Below are 20,832 nucleotides of genomic sequence, written 5' to 3'. Positions count from 1 at the left end.
AGACCTCATAAGGAATATATCAGGCAAACTAGTAGTGTTGAATTACTAGCACACCTGATAACACATGACAGTCACATGATGCAGTTTGAAAATGTGTGGCTGCAGGCGGGTGTGTGTTTCTGTATGCATGGATGTCCTCGGGGTGCAGCATCTGCATCAGCTTGTGGTTTAGCTGTCCTTTAAAGTTGAGAGTGACGAATAAATGTGGCTGCTGCTTCTCCTCAGCAGCCGCTAAGCCGACCTAGGGAGCAGTAAAACCCTCTCATAATACCACGCTGTGTGGCCTCTTGCCTGCTGTCACCCTGTCTCCTCAGAACTTGGGATTTTCTGGGAAAGCTTCAAGGCCTTCTGGACTGACTCATCAGACAGCTGTACCTTAAAGGACCTCAATGAACCGAATTCAGATCCTAGCATTAAATAGAGCGGTTATTTTAAACACTTTTACACCAATTTACACCATTAATTAGTTTTTGAATGTGGGCAAACCCACTAAACATAGGCCATTGATTCCTTTCCGATTGCCAGTACATGAGCTTGCCTCTCTGTTTATTTTGGTGTGGTAGAAGACAGGGAACAGTAGAAAGCAGCATGCATGAGGCCAGTGACAATATTATGGTAGTGACTTTTTCATATATTTTATGAAATGATGATGATGATGATAAGATGGAAACTGACTATGATGAGTTGGTAGATTTGTCTGCCAACATCCTTCAACAAACATCATAATCAGGCCAAAAAAAAAACAAATATAGCGTGTCCACCCGGGTGTCGGGTTTTCATGCAGCCAGTTGGAGCTGGTGCCAGTAAATGCTGGTTGCTGCCAGATGTTAGCAGGTGTTAGTGGGTGTTTTTTTTTTCTCCAGTGTGAAAGAGGCTTTAGTGTAATTACACCATTACAAATGTGTTCACTGTGTGTGTTAACTGTGTCTGATAATTCTCCTGAGAGGACATCGTGGTATGACTGGCTGTGTTGGCTGGACTTTGACCACCTGTAAGAGAGCTGAGTCAAAGATTAAAGCCCAGGATGACATGTCACTTTGTTGCCTTTAGGTTAAACACTGATTTCAAATGTAACAGAAATATCAGCACTGAAAAAATATTTGACAGAACAAAAGATGGAAGAAAGGGTTTCAATGGGCTGCGGAGCAGCAACAAGGAAAGGTGAGCTCCTGAGTTACATTTGCTCTTAGCTTTCAAGTTGTAGCAGTTTTTTGAGTATGAATTGTAGCATTGTGTCTTTTTGACAGTTATATGATATTATGTTTATGGTTATCAAGGAATAACCAATAAGAACAAAAGACCTGACCTCCCAGCAAGGTCCATTTAGTAGCTGTCCTGGAGCTTTTAATTTAATCTTTGTTGCAGGTAGAGTTTGCCTAGTTGTCATGGAATAGTAGATGTAAAGTACTCGCCCATGTTGTCCTACAAGCAGCAGCAGCATTACACACAGTGAAATAAGTGAAAATTTGTGAAATAGGACTATACATAATAAAAAGCAAAATAGCAAATAGTAAAAATTATATACATAATAATATCAAAAATAGCGAACAGTGGTAGTAAAAAGTATTGTACAAAAAAGAGTATATACAGCAAAAGGCAGTGTGTAGAAAATAAAAAAGTTGAGGTTTCTGAGGTCCAAAATGAACTTTCCAAATGTTTTATTCCCAGAAATATTAAAGCAAATCCTTATTTATTTGCTATATATTCAATGAGCTTTGTTTTTGCTTCTGGGATTCTCTGCATCTTATAATTACCAAGTCCATATGATGACATATTTGCATTGCTGCTGAATAATCTTGTCTGCCGCCAGGGGACAAACACCACCCTCAGGAGCTGAGGATCGTCCTCCTGGGGCACGACTGGCTGGAGAAGAGTTTGACAGGAAACACCATCCTCGGACAGCAGATGTTTGACATCAGCAGAGACGTGAAGATGTGCGTTAGGAGACAAGGCGTTCTCGATGATGGCCGTCGGGTTATTGTCGTCAGCAGCCCTGAAAGGTGGATCCACTACTCTGTCCGAGACCCCGGCCTGGTGAAGAACAACATGTCGGCCTGCATGGCCATGTGCCCGCCAGGACCTCACGCCTTCCTGATGGTCATACCCATCAGCTCTCACCGAGGCAGCGAGTGGACAGTAGAGGGACCTCTTGAGCTGCTTCATGCCACAGTATGGAGGAACACAATAGTAATATTCACTAGATGTGAGAGACTGAGAGGGTTGTCTGTACAGGGCTACATTTCAAGAAGCAGGTTTCTGAAAGCAGTTCTGGACCAGTGTGGACATAGATACCACCTTTTAGACACGAGCATTTGGGGGAAAGATGACGGCACTCAGCTTGCAGAGCTTTTGGAGAAGATTGATGCAGTGGTTGCAGGAAACATAAAGGCAGGAGGAGTTGGCTATGTGACAACAAATGAAGAAGTCTCTAGAACAACTGAGAGGGAAAGGAAGGTGGAAGAGAGGGCGATGCTGAGGCGAATGAATGTACAGATGGCCAGAAGCACACTCAGGTCTCTAATAGGTAAGCATCACTAAAAGCTGCTATAATTAATATTTTTGTAATGACACTGGATCACTACTGAACCCAAAGAGAATTATCACCTGACTCTTTATGGACCTTTTCAGCTCTTTTCAGCTCATTGTTTTGTTTTTTCCGCCAGCAAATGCACTCAAAAAAGAGCACATGCACAAGCAAAGCACTCCATCAGTTGTTGGTGGATACCACAAACTAAACAAAAAGGACAGTGCTTATTTCATTTTATTTTTTGCTTTATCAACTTAAAAGGTGCTATTACAGTACATCAACGTTATGTTCATAATTTGCTTTTGCTGCCCCCGTGTGGCCAAAAACTCAGTTATTCCAGGTTTAAGTTAACATGGTAACATTACAGTTTAATACAACTATTTTCTAACTAAAATAATATTACAATTAGTATCAAACAAGCTAAGCTTCTGAGAGCAAAGCTTTCCTCCTTGGAAGTGTTTGGGCATCTCTCACCTGTCCTTACTCTTCCCTTTCTCCCCATTGTTGTTTTTCACAGAGCAAACTTTTTTTCCAAGAGGACAATGTATGCCGTTGCTTAAATCTTTCATTTTTTTAAATCCAGGTGAGTCTTCTCAGATGTCAGTGCTTCGAATTCTCATTGTGGGACCGAAGCAGGTTGGGAAGAGCTCGGCTGGAAACACCATTCTCGGTGATAAAGTCTTTCCTGCTGGATGTTTGACATCACAGTGCACTGAGAGACAGGGTGGCGTTCACAAACAGCGAGTCGCTGTGGTTGACACTCCTGGCTGGCATGGGAGATACTGCTCATCGGACACTCCACTGGAGGTGCAACAGCAGATTACCCACAGTGCATCTCTGTGCGCTCCCATTCCCAATGCCGTCCTGGTGGTCGTACGCGGCGATGAGTCCTTCACCGAAACCGACCGGTTGAAAGTGGAGGAACACTTGAGCTTGCTTGGTGTTTGGGTTTGGACTCGAACCATCGTGCTGTTCACCTGGGGAGACAAACTGGGAGTCACTCCCATTGAGGAGCACATCGAGAGATGGCCTGCCCTTCAGTGGTTGGTGGACAAATGCAAAAATAGGTATCATGTTTTTGATAACTCAAACAAGGCCGGAGACAATCAGGTTAGAGAACTGCTGGCCAAGATTGAGGAAACAGAAGTGGGGAATGATACTGAAAACTTGTTGCATAGTTTCATGAAACTCCAAGAGAGCAACAGGAAGCTGGATCAAAGCTTCAAAAAGACTGCAAGACAGCTGAAGAAGGCAAGGATGTCCAATGATCTCCTGAGGCAAACGGCTGAGGAGAAGGAGAGGATGGTAGAGGACAAGATTAAGAACGCTGAAAAGAAAGAAGAGCAGATTGAAGCTCTGAAGGCGATTATTGAGAAGCAGGGGGAGACAGAGGAGAGGAAAAACAAAGACTCTGAAGAAGAGATTGGCAGAAGATTAGTGGACGCTGACAGGGAGAACAACCAGCTCAAACAAGTCGTTGTGGAGAAAAACAGGATGATATTAATCTTGAGTGAGAGATGTGCTGTGAAAGATGATGTGATTAAAGCTACGAAGCAAAGCGGTGAACGGGAAAAGGAATTACTGCAGGAAATAGTGAAGGAACGAGAGCGAGAGACAGCAGCCTTGAAGAAAATGTTCAAGAAGAAAGATAAAGAGCTGGACCAAATGATGAATCACAAAATAGAAGTAAAAGAGCTTAAAGAGACAATTGAGCAGCTGAAGGGAGAAAATGAAGACACAAAGAAGGCGTTGAAAGCCACGATCACAGGGATGCAGAGGCACTATCAGAAAACAGAAGCCGATAGAACGAATGAGGTGAACATTGTGCACTTTAGCAAAAACAACCACCACAGGAAAACACTGACAGACCTCAAGTCAATGGAGGAGCTTGGACGACCACAAAAATGGGCGTTCACGGTCCCACTGAACCACCGTGGAGACACCGTTAAACCCAGTGAGTATGACCTGATCAGCAGCACAGACCCAGAGTCTGGTGCAGTTATACAAATGATTAATATCCTCTGATTGACTTTTTCTTTGTCACAAACCTCTTTAAGTCACAGAGACAGAGCAGAATGGACTGGTCATGATGGACAATGACGTCGAGAAGGTGAGTGAAAATGGCTGTTTTAGACGTTTTTGAAAATGATTAATAAGCCCAAACAGAAAAATTTAATCTTGTTTGAAAATTGTATTCGACAAAAAGTGCAATACAAGTGACCTCTGTGAAATGTGTTTACTGTTATGTCTCAAAGCCCAATTTCATTAATCCTCATGTCTATTTTTTTTTAATCACCATTGTTAATGAATGCAGGACTCATATTGTGTCTAAAATTTTGGGGACACGTTCTTCTTGAGATAATAAGTTGACCCAATACAGTTAGACAGCACAACAATGTTCCGGCTGGTCGATTCAAGCATTGACACATACTGTACATACAGCATATAGTGCATATTCTAATCAGTTGTAAGGAACTGTGCAGCATGTGATATAGCTGAATGTTGGGATGGTAGTCTGATATATTAGTACAGTGATTCTTATTTTGATTCTGGGTCCATAGAGGGAGACTGCAAACAAAGTGTGGCAAGTGGAGGCTGACTGGACTCCGACATGGCTGAGGGCTGGAGGCGCTGCACTGGGAGCTGCTGTTGGAGTTCTTGCTGGCTCCTCCCGGGTGGCTGCAGGGTTGAGTACCAGGTCAGCTGTTGGGGCTGCCGCTGGGGCTGTAGTGGGCAGCTTACTGGTTCAAGGAGCCAGGACCCAGAAGAGGAATATGGAGTCGACTCCAACAGCAAGTGAGTCTCTCCCGTGAGATATCATGGATAAAAACATCAGGATGAAGGCTGGGGATCGTCCACCGGGAGAAAATGTGGAATATGTTATATGTGCATGAATAGAGACAAATATGCCTCAACTCATTTTACACATCCACTCCCATCAGTTTACTAGTTCTGTTGACTACTCAGCCTCTAATGTCTTCTATGGCTAGAAATCTCAATAAATAACTCAATAATAAAAAAAAAGTTGAAAGTTTAAGAAAGCAGTTTCTTCTTTTACTTGTCTACACGGAAAATACATGGTTAATGAGACAAATGTCCTGGCTCGCAAAACATTAATTGTATTACATAAAAGAGCAGAACAAAAAACATGAATATATCTATTCAGATTACAGATGGCGCACAAGAAATAGCCTTAAAACTGAAAAATAAAATGCTTTGTTAGTAAGCATATAAACAAGCCTGCAGCCCTAATATGTGGAGAACAAACAGGGACATTTATATCATTAAGATAATATATTGAATTTTTCTTTCCATAACCAGGAACAGGGGCCCCAAATAAGCTTCAGTCAATGTCCATTACATCATTACATCTGTTGCATTATTTCTTCCTCTGAAGCAATGTTTTCACTGTTTCTATCAGATAAACAGAAAAAAATAGAGCTAAAATGTAATGGAAGAGGTCAACAGAAACTAGAATTAAAATTCTATTTCTTAAAAATTATTTTGATCAGTTTAAATCCATTTATTATTGGATTCACAACAGCAGGAATAAGCAGATTTTTCTATTCTATAACAATTATGTTATGAAGGCTTTCAGCTAAATCCGGGGAGCCAAATCACATGCTCATCAAATCAAAAATTATTCCAACAAGGAATGTGATTGAAGAGGCTAAACGGGGGCCAACGGTGTCTGCATAAACTTTTACTTTATTTATTTATTTGTAAATTAACAAAGTTGCTCTGACGCAGAGGGCCCCCGTGTCAATGGTTTACTCTGTTACGTTACGTCACTGCGTCGCTCACGTGAGTGCACTAGCAGCTAGCTGTTACTGTTATTTTTAGCCGCGTAAAGTTAGTCAACTGAATTAGCTAGCTGAGTAAGTTGGGAAATTGTGTTATGGATGATTTGTTTTCAAACGTCCTTGGACAGAAGCGGTGCCGACGTGTTGGAAAACCTCTTCCCATCAACACCCGGCGTGTTGAGCTCCTGTGAAAACCTCACCGGTGAGTTTAAAGGTGCTTTTAATTACAGGGTCGATTTGGCTAATAGTTGATGGTCAGCTAATAGCTAAAAGTTTTTCTTTGCCCTCTCTGGTTGTATGTTGGTCTCATCGCCTTCCTGTGTGTGTGTGTGTGTGTGTGTGTGTGTGTGTGTGTGTGTGTGTGTGTGAGAGGGTTTGTAGTGGACTGGTGGTCCTGGGTAGTGTTGTCTAAGCTCATTAACAGTGTGTGTGAAAATGTGAGTCAGCCCATCTGATTCATGGTATCTTGCTTGGCCTGTTTCTAGCTGCTCAGAGGGGATGATAATCTGCTGTGTTTGCCTTCACATTGATGGTCTGACGTGCACTTTATAGATTGCAGGAAAGCACAGCATTAAAGGGTTGTCCTCCTTGAGCTCATCTCCTCCTCCGGTGCCACCCTCCCAGTGGAGCTGGAGAGGGGGGCAGCCTGTGTAAAAGATTGGAAGCAGAATAGGAGAGTGTACCCCCTCGTCAGCATCCTGTAGCTTTGTGTCCATGCTGAATAGTGACGCACCGTCCAACATTACCATTCAGCATGGAGGAAAGCACAGAAACACAAAGTTGCTGTTATTCACCAACCAGCCAGTGATCATTATGACTGAAATATTAAGAAACCAATTCTTACTCAGTTTAACTTTACTCAGTGTTGGTTTTTTTTTTGTCTCTGTATATTTTGTTAAACTTCAAAACATGTTATGGATTTTTTTATATTAATATTCAGCTTAATGTGGACTTCATTTTAAAATTAGACTAATTTTTAATAATTATACATTACAACACTAATACTAATACAATACTGTGATGTGTGGTGAGAAATGAAACATTCAGTGCTTTCAGGATGAGGTACCACGACAAAGAAAGCTCCGGCTCAGAGAGTTAAGCCTGTAAGTGAACATATTATGCAACACATTTTCTGGTCATCTTAATTCAGGAACATAGTTAAAATGCACAAGTATATGTGTGTTATATGGTTTTATATGACGTGGAAAAACATCAGGATCAGGAGTGGAGCAAGAGAGAGGGGAAGGAGAATGTGCTTTTTCAAAAAAAGAAATACATCTAAATGCATTACACGCAGGAGCAAAAAGGAAGATAGAAAGGTCCATTTATTCACACATCATATATATATATATATATATATATAATGCCAGAAATACATTTAACAAATTAAACATCTTGGTTCATCTTTAACTGAAAACTGAAATACTTTGTTAGTCAAAATATATGTATAACAGATTGTGACATTTTCAGGAAAACCCAAAACCGAGAGGTGATGATGATGATATATCTGAAAGTAAAAATCTTTTCTTTGTCGTATTAAATTGAATAAGAGGTTAAACTTAATGGAAGAGGTCATTGTCTTTTATCATAAACTAAACCCAGAATTCTATTTCGTATTTTGGTCAGTTTAAATCCATATATCATAGGATTCATAGCAGGAGGAATAAGCAGAAATTCTATAGCGATGAAGTTTTGAAAGCTTTGAGGTAAATCTGAGGAGCCAAATCGCATGTACATCACATCAAAAACTATTGTAACCAGGAATGTGGTTAAAGAGACTAAATGGGGCACACATGTCTGCATGAACTTTGCCCTGTCATCTTTGGACCTCACAGAAGTTGAGATAAGATGCATGTAAGTCCAAAGTATGAAAATACCATGAGACACATACAAGACAATTGTCAAATATGCAACTACACCGTTTGAAAAGGTGTCAGCTTCTGGGCACACAAGTTTAACAATTATCCAGTTCACACATAACAGTCTGCGAATGTTTGTACCACATAATTTTAGTCGTGACGTTAGCACAATGTTGATGGAGAGAATGGAGAAAGGTGTCAGCCAGGAGAAACATACCAGTTGCGAGAGCCTCCTCTTAGTCATTAAAGAGTGGTAGTGCAGCGGTCGACATATAGCCAGATATCTGTCGTAGGCCATAACTGCTAGAATGGACAAATCAGAGCAAGCAAACGAGTACATGATAAAAGCCTGTAAAAGGCATCCTTCATATGAGATTTCTTGGGAAGATGACAGTAGATCGAAGAGGAATTTGGGGTAGAAACCTGCAGTCCCATAAAGTCCATTAATGAAAAAAGTGCACAATAAGATGTACATCGGTTCATGCAGGTTTGCATCTAAAATAATGATCATGATGAGAGAGATATTGAAAAACAAAATAATACAATAGTACAGTAAAGTGAAGGTGAATAGAGCTACTCTGTAATTCATTGTCTCATTTAACCCAGTCAGCATAAAAACCCTTACAACAGAAACATTATCCATTATCAGAGAACACCTGTCTCCTCCAACTCTGCCTTCCCAGTGTCAGAGCATGAATGTCTACAGAGTACAGGGTCACACTCTCTCCTCCCTCTACACCTTTTATCAGAAACAGCTTGCCTTGGTTTCATCGCCTTCCTGTGTGTGTGTGTGTGTGTGTGTGTGTGTGTGTGTGTGTGTGTGTTTTTGTGTGCGTGTGTTTTTGTGTGTTTGTGTTTGCGTGTTTGTGTTTGTGTGTGTGAGGGTTTGTAGTGGACTGGTGGTCCTGGGTAGTGTTGTCTAAGCTCATTAACAGTGTGTGTGAAAATGTGAGTCAGCCCATCTGATTCATGGTATCTTAAGGCGTGCTTGGCCTGTTTCTAGCTGCTCAGAGGGGATGATAATCTGCTGTGTTTGGCTTCTCATTGATGTTCTTTATAGATCTTTATAGATCGCAGAAAAGCACAGTATCAAAGGCTTGTAACGTTGTCCTCATAAAACAAATAATACTTGTATGTATACTGTGTGTAGTTTTTTAAAAAAAAAACTTTAATTTATACATAGTTTATATATTTTTTTCATAGTTCTTGGTGAAGCAGGAATTAACTGGAAAGAAATGCAGCAGTTCTGAAAACCACCATGAAGGAAATTGAGCATTTTCTGTGGATGAGGAGATGTGTGTGTTATCTATAGCAATCAAACAGTCGCATGTTAGATGCATCAGCAGATGTTACAGCATGCAAAAAGCTGTTTCATCTTGTAGGGGTGCAAAAACATGGACAGATCTATTTTCGATTCTATTATCGATTGACGCGTCCTCACTGAACCTGAAAAGTAGGTCAGAATCCTCCTTGTGTGCCTCCAAACACAGAATCTAGTAATGGCTCCTTGAGCTCATCTCCTCCTCTGGTGCCACCCTCCCAGTGGAGCTGGAGAGGGGGGCAGCCTGTGTAAAAGTGTACCCCCTCCTCAGCATCCTGTAGCTTTGTGTCCATGCTGAATAGTGACGCACCGTCCAACGTTACCATTTAGCATGAAGGAAAGCACAGAAACACAAAGTTGTTGTTATTCACCAACCAGCCAGTGATCATTATGACTGAAATATTAAGAAACCAATTCTTACTCAGTTTAACTTTACTCAGTTTTTGTTTTTTTGTCTCTGTATATTTTGTTAAACTTCAAAACATGTTATGGATTTTAATATTAATATTCAGCCTAATGTGGACTTTGTTTTAAAATAAGACTTATTTTTAATAATTATACATTACAACACTAATACTAATACAATACTGTGATGTGTGGTGAGAAATGAAACATTCAGTGCTTTCAGGATGAGGTACCACGACAAAGAAAGCTCCGGCTCAGAGAGTTAAGCCTGTAAGTGAACATATTATGCAACACATTTTCTGGTCATCTTAATTCAGGAACATAGCTAAAATGCACAAGTATATGTGTGTTATATGGTTTTATATGACGTGGAAAAACATCAGGATCAGGAGTGGAGCGAGAGAGAGGGGAAGGAGAATGTGCTTTTTCAAAAAAAGAAATACATCGAAATGCATTACACGCAGGAGCAAAAAGGAAAATAGAAAGGTCCAAGATTGTGAAAACCCAAGATTGTGAAAACCCAAGATTGTGAAAACCCAAACCGAGAGGTGATGATGATGATATATCTGAAAGTAAAAATCTTTTCTTTGTCGTATTAAATTGAATGAGAGATTAAACTTAATGGAAGAGGTCATTGTCTTTTATCATAAACTAAACCCAGAATTCTATTTCGTATTTTGGTCAGTTTAAATCCATATATTATAGGATTCATAGCAGGAGGAATAAGCAGAAATTCTATAGCGATGAAGTTTTGAAAGCTTTGAGGTAAATCTGAGGAGCCAAATCGCATGTACATCAAATCAAAAACTATTGTAACCAGGAATGTGGTTAAAGAGACTAAATGGGGCACACATGTCTGCATGAACTTTGCCCTGTCATCTTTGGACCTCACAGAAGTTGAGATAAGATGCATGTAAGTCCAAAGTATGAAAATACCATGAGACACATACAAGACAATTGTCAAATATGCAACTACACCGTTTGAAAAGGTGTCAGCTTCAGGGCACGCAAGTTTAACAATTATCCAGTTCACACATAACAGTCTGCGAATGTTTGTACCACATAACTTTAGTCGTGACGTTAGCACAATGTTGATGGAGAACATGGAGAAAGGTGTCAGCCAGGAGAAACATACCAGCTGTGAGAGCCTCCTCTTAGTCATTAAAGAGTGGTAGTGCAGCGGTCGACATATAGCCAGATATCTGTCGTAGGCCATAACTGCTAGAATGGACAAATCAGAGCAAGCAAACGAGTACATGATAAAAGCCTGTAAAAGGCATCCTTCATATGAGATTTCTTGGGAAGATGACAGTAGATCGAAGAGGAATTTGGGGTAGAAACCTGCAGTCCCATAAAGTCCATTTATGAAAAAAGTGCACAATAAGATGTACATCGGTTCATGCAGGTTTGCATCTAAAATAATGATCATGATGAGAGAGATATTGAAAAACAAAATAATACAATAATACAGTAAAGTGAAGGTGAATAGAGCTACTCTGTAATTCATTGTCTCATTTAACCCAGTCAGCATAAAAACCCTTACAACAGAAACATTATCCATTATCAGAGAACACCTGTCTCCTCCAACTCTGCCTTCCCAGTGTCAGAGCATGAATGTCTACAGAGTACAGGGTAACACTCTCTTCTCACTCTACACATTTTATCAGAAACAGCTTTGGGGACAACAGCAAAAGACCTGGGAATTGAGACTTGCTGTCTTCTTTCGGCATAGAAGTAATAAAAACAGTCAGCTAATTAGTTTGACCAACATCAACACATATTCCTGAGATAACAAGAACAAATAATCATTTATCATGATACAATAAAAGCACAAAGTCACAGTACATGTAAAGGAATTGTGTAAACTGATGTTAATTTCCTATTTTACGAATACACAAATATACATATCAGCTGAAAGGAGAGAATCAATAACATCAAACAATAAAAAAAATGTACTTGATCTATTTTCATTTACATTTTTGATATTTTAAACTATGTTTATCACTGTGGTCCGGCAGGTTTTGTGTCTGAAGTCTTTTTATAGTGACATAATGTTATTTTTGAATATGGTAAAATATAAATATATTATTATATAAATATATTTCATTGGTGGTATTTATATTTACATGCATAAACTGATTCATTTGGTTTATTTTGATGGAATGGACAAAAGATAAAATAAGATTAAACTGATCCCACGATGGATAAATGAAGTTGTTACAGACAGCAAGAATAAAAGACAGATGTAGAAAAAGGGTACAGAATAAAATCAACTATGTATGTATATTATTTACAAGAGTATAAGAATACTATTGCCTTTAGAAAGGATGGCTCTGTTTCTAAAAGCAAAAAGAAAAAATTTTAAGTGAGATTTGAATAATAAAATGTGTTTTGTACTATTATAAGGCAGAAAATATATAACGCAGTGACAAATATGTAATATTGCACGAGATATTTGCAAAGATGTAATGGACAAATGTTAAAACATAAATAACAGTAGTGCAAAGCAGCAACTTTGTGATGTTGTGATATGAAACAGCATCATCTCAGTGTTATGTTAATGAGGCTGTAGTTAAACAGTCTGGCAGCTGTTGGAATGAAGGACATGCGGTAGCGTTCCAGTCTGTCACTGAAGGAGCTGCGTCAGCCAGCCCTCATAACCAGTTTGTTCAGTCTTTTTCTGTCCCTCTTGGAGCTCCCACAGCCCCAGCAGACCACTGCTTAGAAAATAGCAGATGCCACCACAGAGTCATAACATGTTTTTAACAGTGTCCTGTTAAGGTATTTATACTCAAAACACCTAGGTATTTGTACTTACGTTATTAGCAGTGTTAATTTCAAACTATGGTAATATTCATAATTTGAAAGACAGTAGTGGAGTGCATGAAAGCGTCTTTTGGAAGTTGTTCAGAAAATATTTCCCAAATAATTTATACCTGAGAATGAGGTTTCCTGCAGCCGCTATACAATCGGCAGACAGAAATAAATGACTCTTACTCTGAAGAGCGCATTCTCCTACACGTTTTGTCAAAGACTGAAGCTTAAATTAACCTTGTTGTAAATTTAGCAAGAAGTTTAAGAAATATGCATTTGTGTAAGAAATGGTATTGTTACTGATCCAAGCTTTAACCCCTTGACGCCTGAATTTATTTAGAATTATATTAAAAAAGTTTTTGCTTTCAAATTGATCCTAAATTAAGAGGAGTTTGTTAATTTTTCTGTAGCACATACAATAGATGTAAATTTTAGGTATGATGCAAATTAGCGACAACAAAATATTTTTTTTCAAATTTCATAAATGTGCATCATAAAAGCCATTCAAATTCATTTATTTCATTAAAACAGAATCAAAATTGGCTTACAACCATTACATTGTAACAACAACACAACGGATGTAGTTTTCACTTTCACTGGTCCGACGAGAAACCAGTGCTTGCAAAAGGTTCCTAGGTGTGTGTTGAATATGCACAAACCGGCATTAGAGGAATGCAAGTGCGATTCGGCTGCAATGTGGATTAAAGCGGTATGATGCGAATTCGCAACAATCAGCATTAAGGGGTTAAGCTTGACTCACTCTTGAATTCTTTCTTCTTATTAATTCTTTTTTCAGTGCTTTTCGATCATAAAAAACGACAAAAACAGCTTTCATATCTCAGATTTAGACAATGATCTATTGATACAGAAATACATACATACACAAAGATTATGAAAACCATTTTGTTATTGCATACATGAGCATCACTTTGAAAAACACACACAATAGATACTATGCACTAGTCTAGAGACTTTTGCCACACAAAGACTGTTTAATTCTGTTTCTTATTTGTGTCAGTTTGAAACCTTACATGAGGGGATTGATGATTGGAGGAATAAGGAGAAATTCTGTTGACAGAAAATTCTGGACACTTTCTGGTAACTTTTTTTGAGCCGAATCGCATGTACAACAAATCCAACATCAAATACACTACAAGAGTAATTAAACAGCAAAAATGCGGCAGACATGTTTGCACAAATCTACTCCTGCTCTCTTGTTAGGTGTTAGGCATGTTCTTATCAGATATGCATAAGACCAAAGAATAAAAATAAAATGGCCAAAATAAAAAGTGTAATTAAAAGCTGGAATAATAATGTTTGCCATGGAGGCAGAACAAGCCAGTTTACCCATCAGAAAGTTTATACAGTTGATCTTTGGTATGTGTGAACCACATAACTTAGATCTTGATGTTGTTATTGTGCCTATGGACACTAAATAAATGGGAACAAGCCAAGCAAAAAACACAAACACACAAACTCTTTGTGTAGTCATCACAGAGTGGTACACCAGAGGTCGACATATAGCCACATATCTGTCAAAGGCCATTACCACTAGGATAGAGAAGTCTGCACAAGCTGAAGAGTGCAACTCGAAACCCTGCAGAAGGCATCCAGTGGAAGAGATAACATGAGTCGTCGACAGCAGGTCCATGAGGAATTTGGGGTAAAAGCCATTGATGCACATATTGCAGAGGAAGATGTACGTGGGCTCATGAAGGCTTTTATCCACAATGACTGTCACAATAATGGTCACATTTACCAGCCAAATGACACAGTAACACAGTAAAGTGAAAGCAAAGAGAGTTCCTCTGTAGTTTGTTATCCCGCCAAACCCTGACAGAGTTAACACAGTGATTGCTGTAACATTATCCATCATATTGAAAATTTTACACTCATTCTACATATGAAGCAACCATTTTAGTGCCATAGAGAAAGGAAATTGCACCTGCACACCCCAAAAAAGATGATTTCCAGCTCTGTCTGTTGATCCCTAAAAGCCGACCTGTCAGTTTGGTTTTCCTTTCATAACAGCAACAGATAATGGTGAGGTGACCGTGGGGACTCAAACATGAGCTCGAATAAGCTGGACAAGACTGTCCACAATACAACACAGAAATGATTGCTGCCATTGTCACTGAGATGTGGTAAAGCTAACTCGGAAAGAAAATGCTATAAACGTAAGTGTGATGGAGAACTTTTATTCTGGCAGACAGTCATACAGTTAAAGACATAAAGAAAACTGGAATATGCAGGAACTCAGCAGCTGTCACCCTGATGAACTGAACTTCAACTGCATTTTGTTGTATTCCCCTTGTGTGTTGTCATAGTCTGTTTTTGTCACATCCCGTTTTATTTTGAAGGTTCAAGTTGTGTTTCTTTTTTTGCTCTACTTCCTTACTTCAAAAGTTGTCCTCCCTTGAGTATTTAAGTCTGTGTCTTCCCCCAGTCTTTGTCAGGTTGTTGTCTGCGTTACCCTTGTTGTCTGAGAACTAGGGATGCACGATAACTGTTTTTTAAAACCGATACAGATAACGTGTTTACTTTCAGAGCCGCTGCGCAGTGACAGATGCGACAGACGAGAGTAGGCTAATTTTAAATCAATAAAATGGGTTTTAATCACTATTTTATGTCACATTATTGAATGCTTTAGTATTAAGCCGTGTTCTAAGCGGGATAACGTATAGTGAGCAGGTTCCTATGGAGAACTAAACCCCACCGCTTCACGTCGGGCTTCTATGTCATTCTGAAGAAAGATACATGATCCCTTACTTAGACTTATCTATCTAAACAAACTGAAAAAAGGGCAGTCCATAGTAAGGCAAGCGCCATCATGTCCATGATTAAATCTTCAATAACCTCAGCCCGTGAGTCATCTTTGGCAAATTTCTTCGATTTTTCGAAAGCCTCGCCGATGTGTGTCAGTAAAAATGCTGCTAATGTTAATTCAAGTCAGCAACTACCAAAATTATGACCGAGTTAACGAGTTGTTTTCTGGCATGAGGAGGTATTCTTGATTTTTTCTGATTATGCCAACATCACATGAACACAGCATTCACTGCAGGCCATTCGGGTCTCATAGTGGGAGCGAGGCACTGCTGTGCTGACAAAAACACATATGTTATCGGGGCTGTTCGTCATGACTTATCGGAATGACGTCATAATTTCCTGTTATCGGCCCGATAACTATTGTGCACCCCTGCTGAGAACCCTTGCCTATGCCTTCAGAGAGTGTTTTTCCATGTGTTGTCTTTGTTCATGTCCATCCCTCATTTCATATAAGTGTTTGTCCATTGTCTTTTAATGTCTGTGCCAAGTTTCATGTCAAATGTTTGTCCACCGTGTTCTTGTGTAGTCCATGTTCCCTAGCCTTGCCACAGTCCCTGTAAGTTTGTTTCTAGTCTTGTTTTTGTCTTTATCCACGCCACAGCCTATGTAAGTGTGTTGCTAGTGTTGTCTTTGTCTTTAATATGCCACAGTCCGTGTAAGTGTGTATTTAGTTTTGTCTTTGCCTTGAGCCATACCACAGTCCAAGCAAGTTTGTTTCTTTTCTTGTCTTTGTCTTCAGCCATGCCACATTTCATGTAAGTGTAATTCTAGAGTTGTGCATTATGGTCAGACATTTACAAAACTGACAGCAAAGTTGATCTTAAGTTAACAATACGCAACATTAAAAACACCAAAAAAGCATGAAAAATAGCTTTTATAGAGCAATCCTAGTTTGTAAGATAAGACAGACAAAGATACGGATATTGAAATATATAGATGTATTATGCTGCATATAATTTGACTATGAAAGCCTTTAATGAGAAATTGACTGGCATAAGAGAGAATTGTAACTATACTGCAGAATATTTTCTACATGCGTTTTCTTTGAGCTTAGCATTGTGCACTTCTGTACTACTTGAGCACATGATTATTTGCATCAGCTGCCCCTCTACTGGTGAGGCATTGTTAGTTTTCCCCACAGAAAACTTATGACCCCAGTCTAGCGATGTTTACCACACAAAAACTGCATTATTCTGTTTCTTATTTTTGTCAGTTTGAGACCATATATGAGGGGATTGATGATTGGAGGAATAAGGAGAAATTCTATTGACATAAAATTCTGGACACTTTCCGGTAACTTTTTTGAGCCGAATCGCATGTACAACAAATCAAACATCAAACACACTACAAGAGTAATCAAACACCATATATGTGGCAGACATGTTTGCATAAACTTACTCCTGTTCTCTTTGGAAAGTAAGCATTTTCTGATTAGATATATATAAGACCAAACAATAGACACAGCATGTAAGAAATAAAAGGTGTAATTAAAAGCTGGAATTATAATGCTTGCCATTGAGGCAGAACAAGCCAGTTTACCCATCAGAAAGTTTATACAGTAGATCTTTGGTATGTGTGAACCACATAACTTAGATCTTGATGTTGTTATTGTGCCTATGGACACTAAATAAATGGGAACAAGCCAAGCAAAAAACACAAACACACAAACTCTTTGTGTAGTCATCACAGAGTGGTACACCAGAGGTCGACATATAGCCACATATCTGTCAAAGGCCATTACCACTAGGATAGAGAAGTCTGCACAAACTGAAGAGTGCAACACGAAACCCTGCAGAAGGCATCCAGTGGAAGAGATAACATGAGTCGTCGACAGCAGGTCCATGAGGAATTTGGGGTAAAAGCCTGCTGTCCCATAAAGTCCATTGATGCACATATTACAGAGGAAGATGTACATGGGCTCATGAAGGCTTTTATCCACAATGACTGTCACAATAATGGGCACATTTACCAGCCAAATGACACAGTAACACAGTAAAGTGAAAGCAAAGAGAGTTCCTCTGTAGTTTGTTATCCCGCCAAACCCTGACAGAGTTAACACAGTGATTACTGTACCATTATTCGTCATACTGGAAATGTGACAGTTGTGTATATCATTCTACATATGAAACAACAATTTCAATGGGATAGAGAAAGGAAATCCGAACTGCAAACCTTACTGCTTGAGAAAGAAGGACATCCAGCTCTGTGTCTGTTGATCCCTAACAGCTTGAGCTGACATGCTAGCATCAGTTTATATCCTTCCATAACTGCAGCTGATAATGAGGCAATGGTGAACATGGGAATTGAAAGGCAGAGAGTTGGGAGTGGTGATATGACATCAGAAAGTTGCAGTTATTGTCACTGAAACACAGTAAGCCTAATAACAATAAATAACACGCACTTTATCACACACACATCTATATGCTGGACTTTATCACAAATCTCAATCGCAAAGCTACAACAACAACTATTAAGAAGAATAAATGTGGTCCATGTGTCTGCATAAATTTTCTCCTGTTCTCTTGGGATGTTAGGCACGTTCTGATCAGATACATTTAAGACCAAACAACAAAAGTAATGTGACCAAAGAAAAAATCATACTTGAAAGATGGAATAGCAGTTGTTGCTATGGAAGCAGAGCAAGCTAGATTAGAAACTAACCAATTAACCCAGTAGATCTTTGGTATGTGTGAGCCGCATGTCATTGATCTTGATGTGGTCATGAACACCAAGTAATGCAAACAAAGAAAAAACAGGCGTGGATGCTCAATAACATTAAAAGCAAGTGCAAGATGCGGCTTAAATTTCAGCCCATTTAGTCATTATTTCTGCATCTACTGGGTAGCATCTGGATACGACTTAGGACAGATACCACGAGTTCCACATATAGTGATTTTATTTCCATAGTTCTCTATTCTACAGGAAGCAGAATTGGCTGTGTTGGCCGCATCAAACAGGCTACTTTAACGTTACATCTGGAATTAGTAATGATAAGCATAGTCCAGCAATTAGGACCAGGCATAATGTTATGGCAGCACAGCCAGCTACTTGCCATGCTGATGAAGTGCTTTCTCTATTTCTGCCAAAGTTTGTCTTTTTTGACTCGGTCATGGTTCTACCTCGAGGTAACAGCAAATAGGCAGCAAACAAACTTGTCCTCTCTTTCATCGTCCGACCTGACAGCAGCAACCTCAGCATCCTTCCTCCTTGCCATGGTTACCTGATGGTGCTCTGGAGAGAGCACCTGGATGGTAAACAGTCAGGAACATGTTGTGACAAAAAGATTCTGACGTGCTATTCTTTTCGTCGGGGTGTTGTGGGGCGTCCCAGACGCTGCATGACAGGCTGTTTAGCATGTCACACTACACAGGTACAGACGCCTGATTGTCCTTGGTGATCGGCCACGATAATCATAATTGGTCAGCCACAACAAAATTGTCTCAAAATCGCGGTAGATTCATGTAGTCTGAACCCGGCATAAAGGGGTGAGTGAAAAAAGTGAGAGAAAAGAGAGTAACTGTAGTTTGCTATGCCCCTTAATCCTGACAGAATAAACATCGTCATTACTGTTACATTATCCATCTCAAAATTGAATTGTTTATTGTGTTTTAGATGTAATTTCATGCTGCACAGATAAGACATTTGCACTGTCTAATTTGTGGAAGGACCAAAGGGCTGTTCGGTCATGTGTCTACCCATCCCTTTACTGATGTAGTGCCATTTGTTTATATTCTTTCTTGGCTGTAAGATCAGTGACATTGTTCACATGAAACTTCAAACTTCAGTAGGCTATGTTGCAGTTGTTTCATGGAAGAGCAGTCAACTTAAGTAGATGGATAGATAGATAGATATACTTTATTTATCCCAAGCTGGGAAATTGCAGTGAATCAGCAGCCTTACACACAGTGAAATAAGTGAAAATTTGTGAAATAAGACTAAAAAGAACAAAATATACATAATAAAATATCAAAATAGCAAGCAGTAAAAATTATATACATAATAATAAAATAGCAAACAGTAGTAATGAAAAGTATTGCACAAAAAAGAATATCTACAGCAAATGGCAGAGTGTAGAAAATAAAGTGTACCTTGATTATAAGCATTACACACAGTGGAAAAAGTGAAAATTTGTGAAATAGGTCTATAAAGAACAGACTATACATAATAAAACATCAAAATAGCAAGCAGTAAAAATTATATACATAATAAAATATCAAAAATAGCAAACAGTAGTAATAAGAAATATTGTATTTTTATTTTTTATTTTTTTAGCTGTTATTGTACAGTGTAATGGCTGTGGGAGAAGGTGCTCCGCTGTCTGTCCACTGTGTGATGGAGAGGGTGCTGATCATTGTCCAGGATGTATAACAGTTTATTCAGCGTCCTCCTCTCCACCACAGTCTCAAAAGACTCAAGTCTGAGTCCAAGTACAGAGCCAGCCTTCTTGATGATCTTATCAAGTCTGTTGGCGTTGCTGGCTCTGATGCTGCTGCCCCAACATACAACTGCAAAGAAGATGGCGCTGGCAACAACAGACTGGTAGAAGATCTCCAACATTTTGCTGCACATGTTAAAGGATCTCGGTTTCCTTAGGACGTAAATAAGTAAACACATAACATTTGCTTTTAAATATACACATTTTATTACAAAGTAATCTAGGATGTGAGAACAACAAAGCTTGATGGAGCGAGAGACCTGACAAATGTAAACTCGCTAAATGTCACTATGAAGCTGCGCTGGTTTCCATTTACGCCCACTTCATTGGTATGAGCAATAACGAAGTGAAGGGAGTTATGGAGAAACTGGGAGCAATGGAGTACTTTAGAGAAAACTGAATACAACCTGCCCCGTTGGCAATGAAGGCAATCATGTGGACATACTTTAGATATCTCTCGAAGGCAAGAGTGAGCTCGACAAGACTAATGCATCCTGCAAGATTTGCAGCAACTCAATCACACATCGTGTTTACTGCTCAGTATATCACTTTGTTTTATAAACATGAGACGAATGCATTAAGTCACACAGCAGCAAACATGAATGGGATGTTTCAGACTGTCGCATAAGAATGGGGGCTCGCAGCCACCAGCATGGTACTACTGGTAGTGCTGCTAGCATTGTAGCTGCTACACAGCAGGGCAACTTAAAACACGTTAAGTGTTTTTCACACATCATCAAGCTCGCCGTACAGAGAGCTTTAAAGCTGCTGCCTGTGTTTCTTTGTGTTACTGTGTGTTCCTGACTTACTGAATGTAAAAGAACCGAAAAAGAGCTGCAGCC

The 20,832-nt window shown here is 39.4% G+C and overlaps 4 protein-coding genes and 1 pseudogene across 4 annotated transcripts; 1 reads left to right on the top strand and 4 right to left on the bottom strand.

Moving 5' to 3' along the window:
• The first annotated feature begins 4,150 nt into the window (after positions 1-4,150).
• LOC121616638 lies at positions 4,151-5,388 on the top strand. Its single transcript, XM_041951501.1, has 3 exons — positions 4,151-4,481; positions 4,585-4,637; positions 5,089-5,388. The coding sequence occupies exons 1-3, from the start codon at positions 4,160-4,162 to the stop codon at positions 5,338-5,340; spliced, it is 627 nt and encodes a 208-aa protein (XP_041807435.1). The 5' UTR covers positions 4,151-4,159; the 3' UTR covers positions 5,341-5,388.
• A 2,514-nt stretch (positions 5,389-7,902) lies between these two features.
• LOC121616488 (olfactory receptor 142-like) lies at positions 7,903-8,832 on the bottom strand. The gene has a single exon (XM_041951275.1). The coding sequence runs from the start codon at positions 8,830-8,832 to the stop codon at positions 7,903-7,905; it is 930 nt and encodes a 309-aa protein (XP_041807209.1).
• Positions 8,833-10,546: 1,714 nt separating this feature from the next.
• Positions 10,547-11,476, bottom strand: LOC121616421 (olfactory receptor 142-like). The gene has a single exon (XM_041951181.1). The coding sequence runs from the start codon at positions 11,474-11,476 to the stop codon at positions 10,547-10,549; it is 930 nt and encodes a 309-aa protein (XP_041807115.1).
• Positions 11,477-13,693: 2,217 nt separating this feature from the next.
• On the bottom strand, positions 13,694-14,605 carry LOC121616500 (annotated as a pseudogene).
• A 2,109-nt stretch (positions 14,606-16,714) lies between these two features.
• On the bottom strand, positions 16,715-17,641 carry LOC121616457 (olfactory receptor 52E8-like). The gene has a single exon (XM_041951228.1). It carries the CDS (start codon positions 17,639-17,641, stop codon positions 16,715-16,717), a length of 927 nt encoding a protein of 308 aa, XP_041807162.1.
• Positions 17,642-20,832: the final 3,191 nt, after the last annotated feature.

The sequence above is a fragment of the Chelmon rostratus genome, chromosome 13 (genome assembly GCF_017976325.1).
Source record: "Chelmon rostratus isolate fCheRos1 chromosome 13, fCheRos1.pri, whole genome shotgun sequence".
Classification (NCBI taxonomy): domain Eukaryota; kingdom Metazoa; phylum Chordata; class Actinopteri; order Chaetodontiformes; family Chaetodontidae; genus Chelmon; species Chelmon rostratus.
This window is presented reverse-complemented; position numbering and strand designations above follow the sequence as displayed.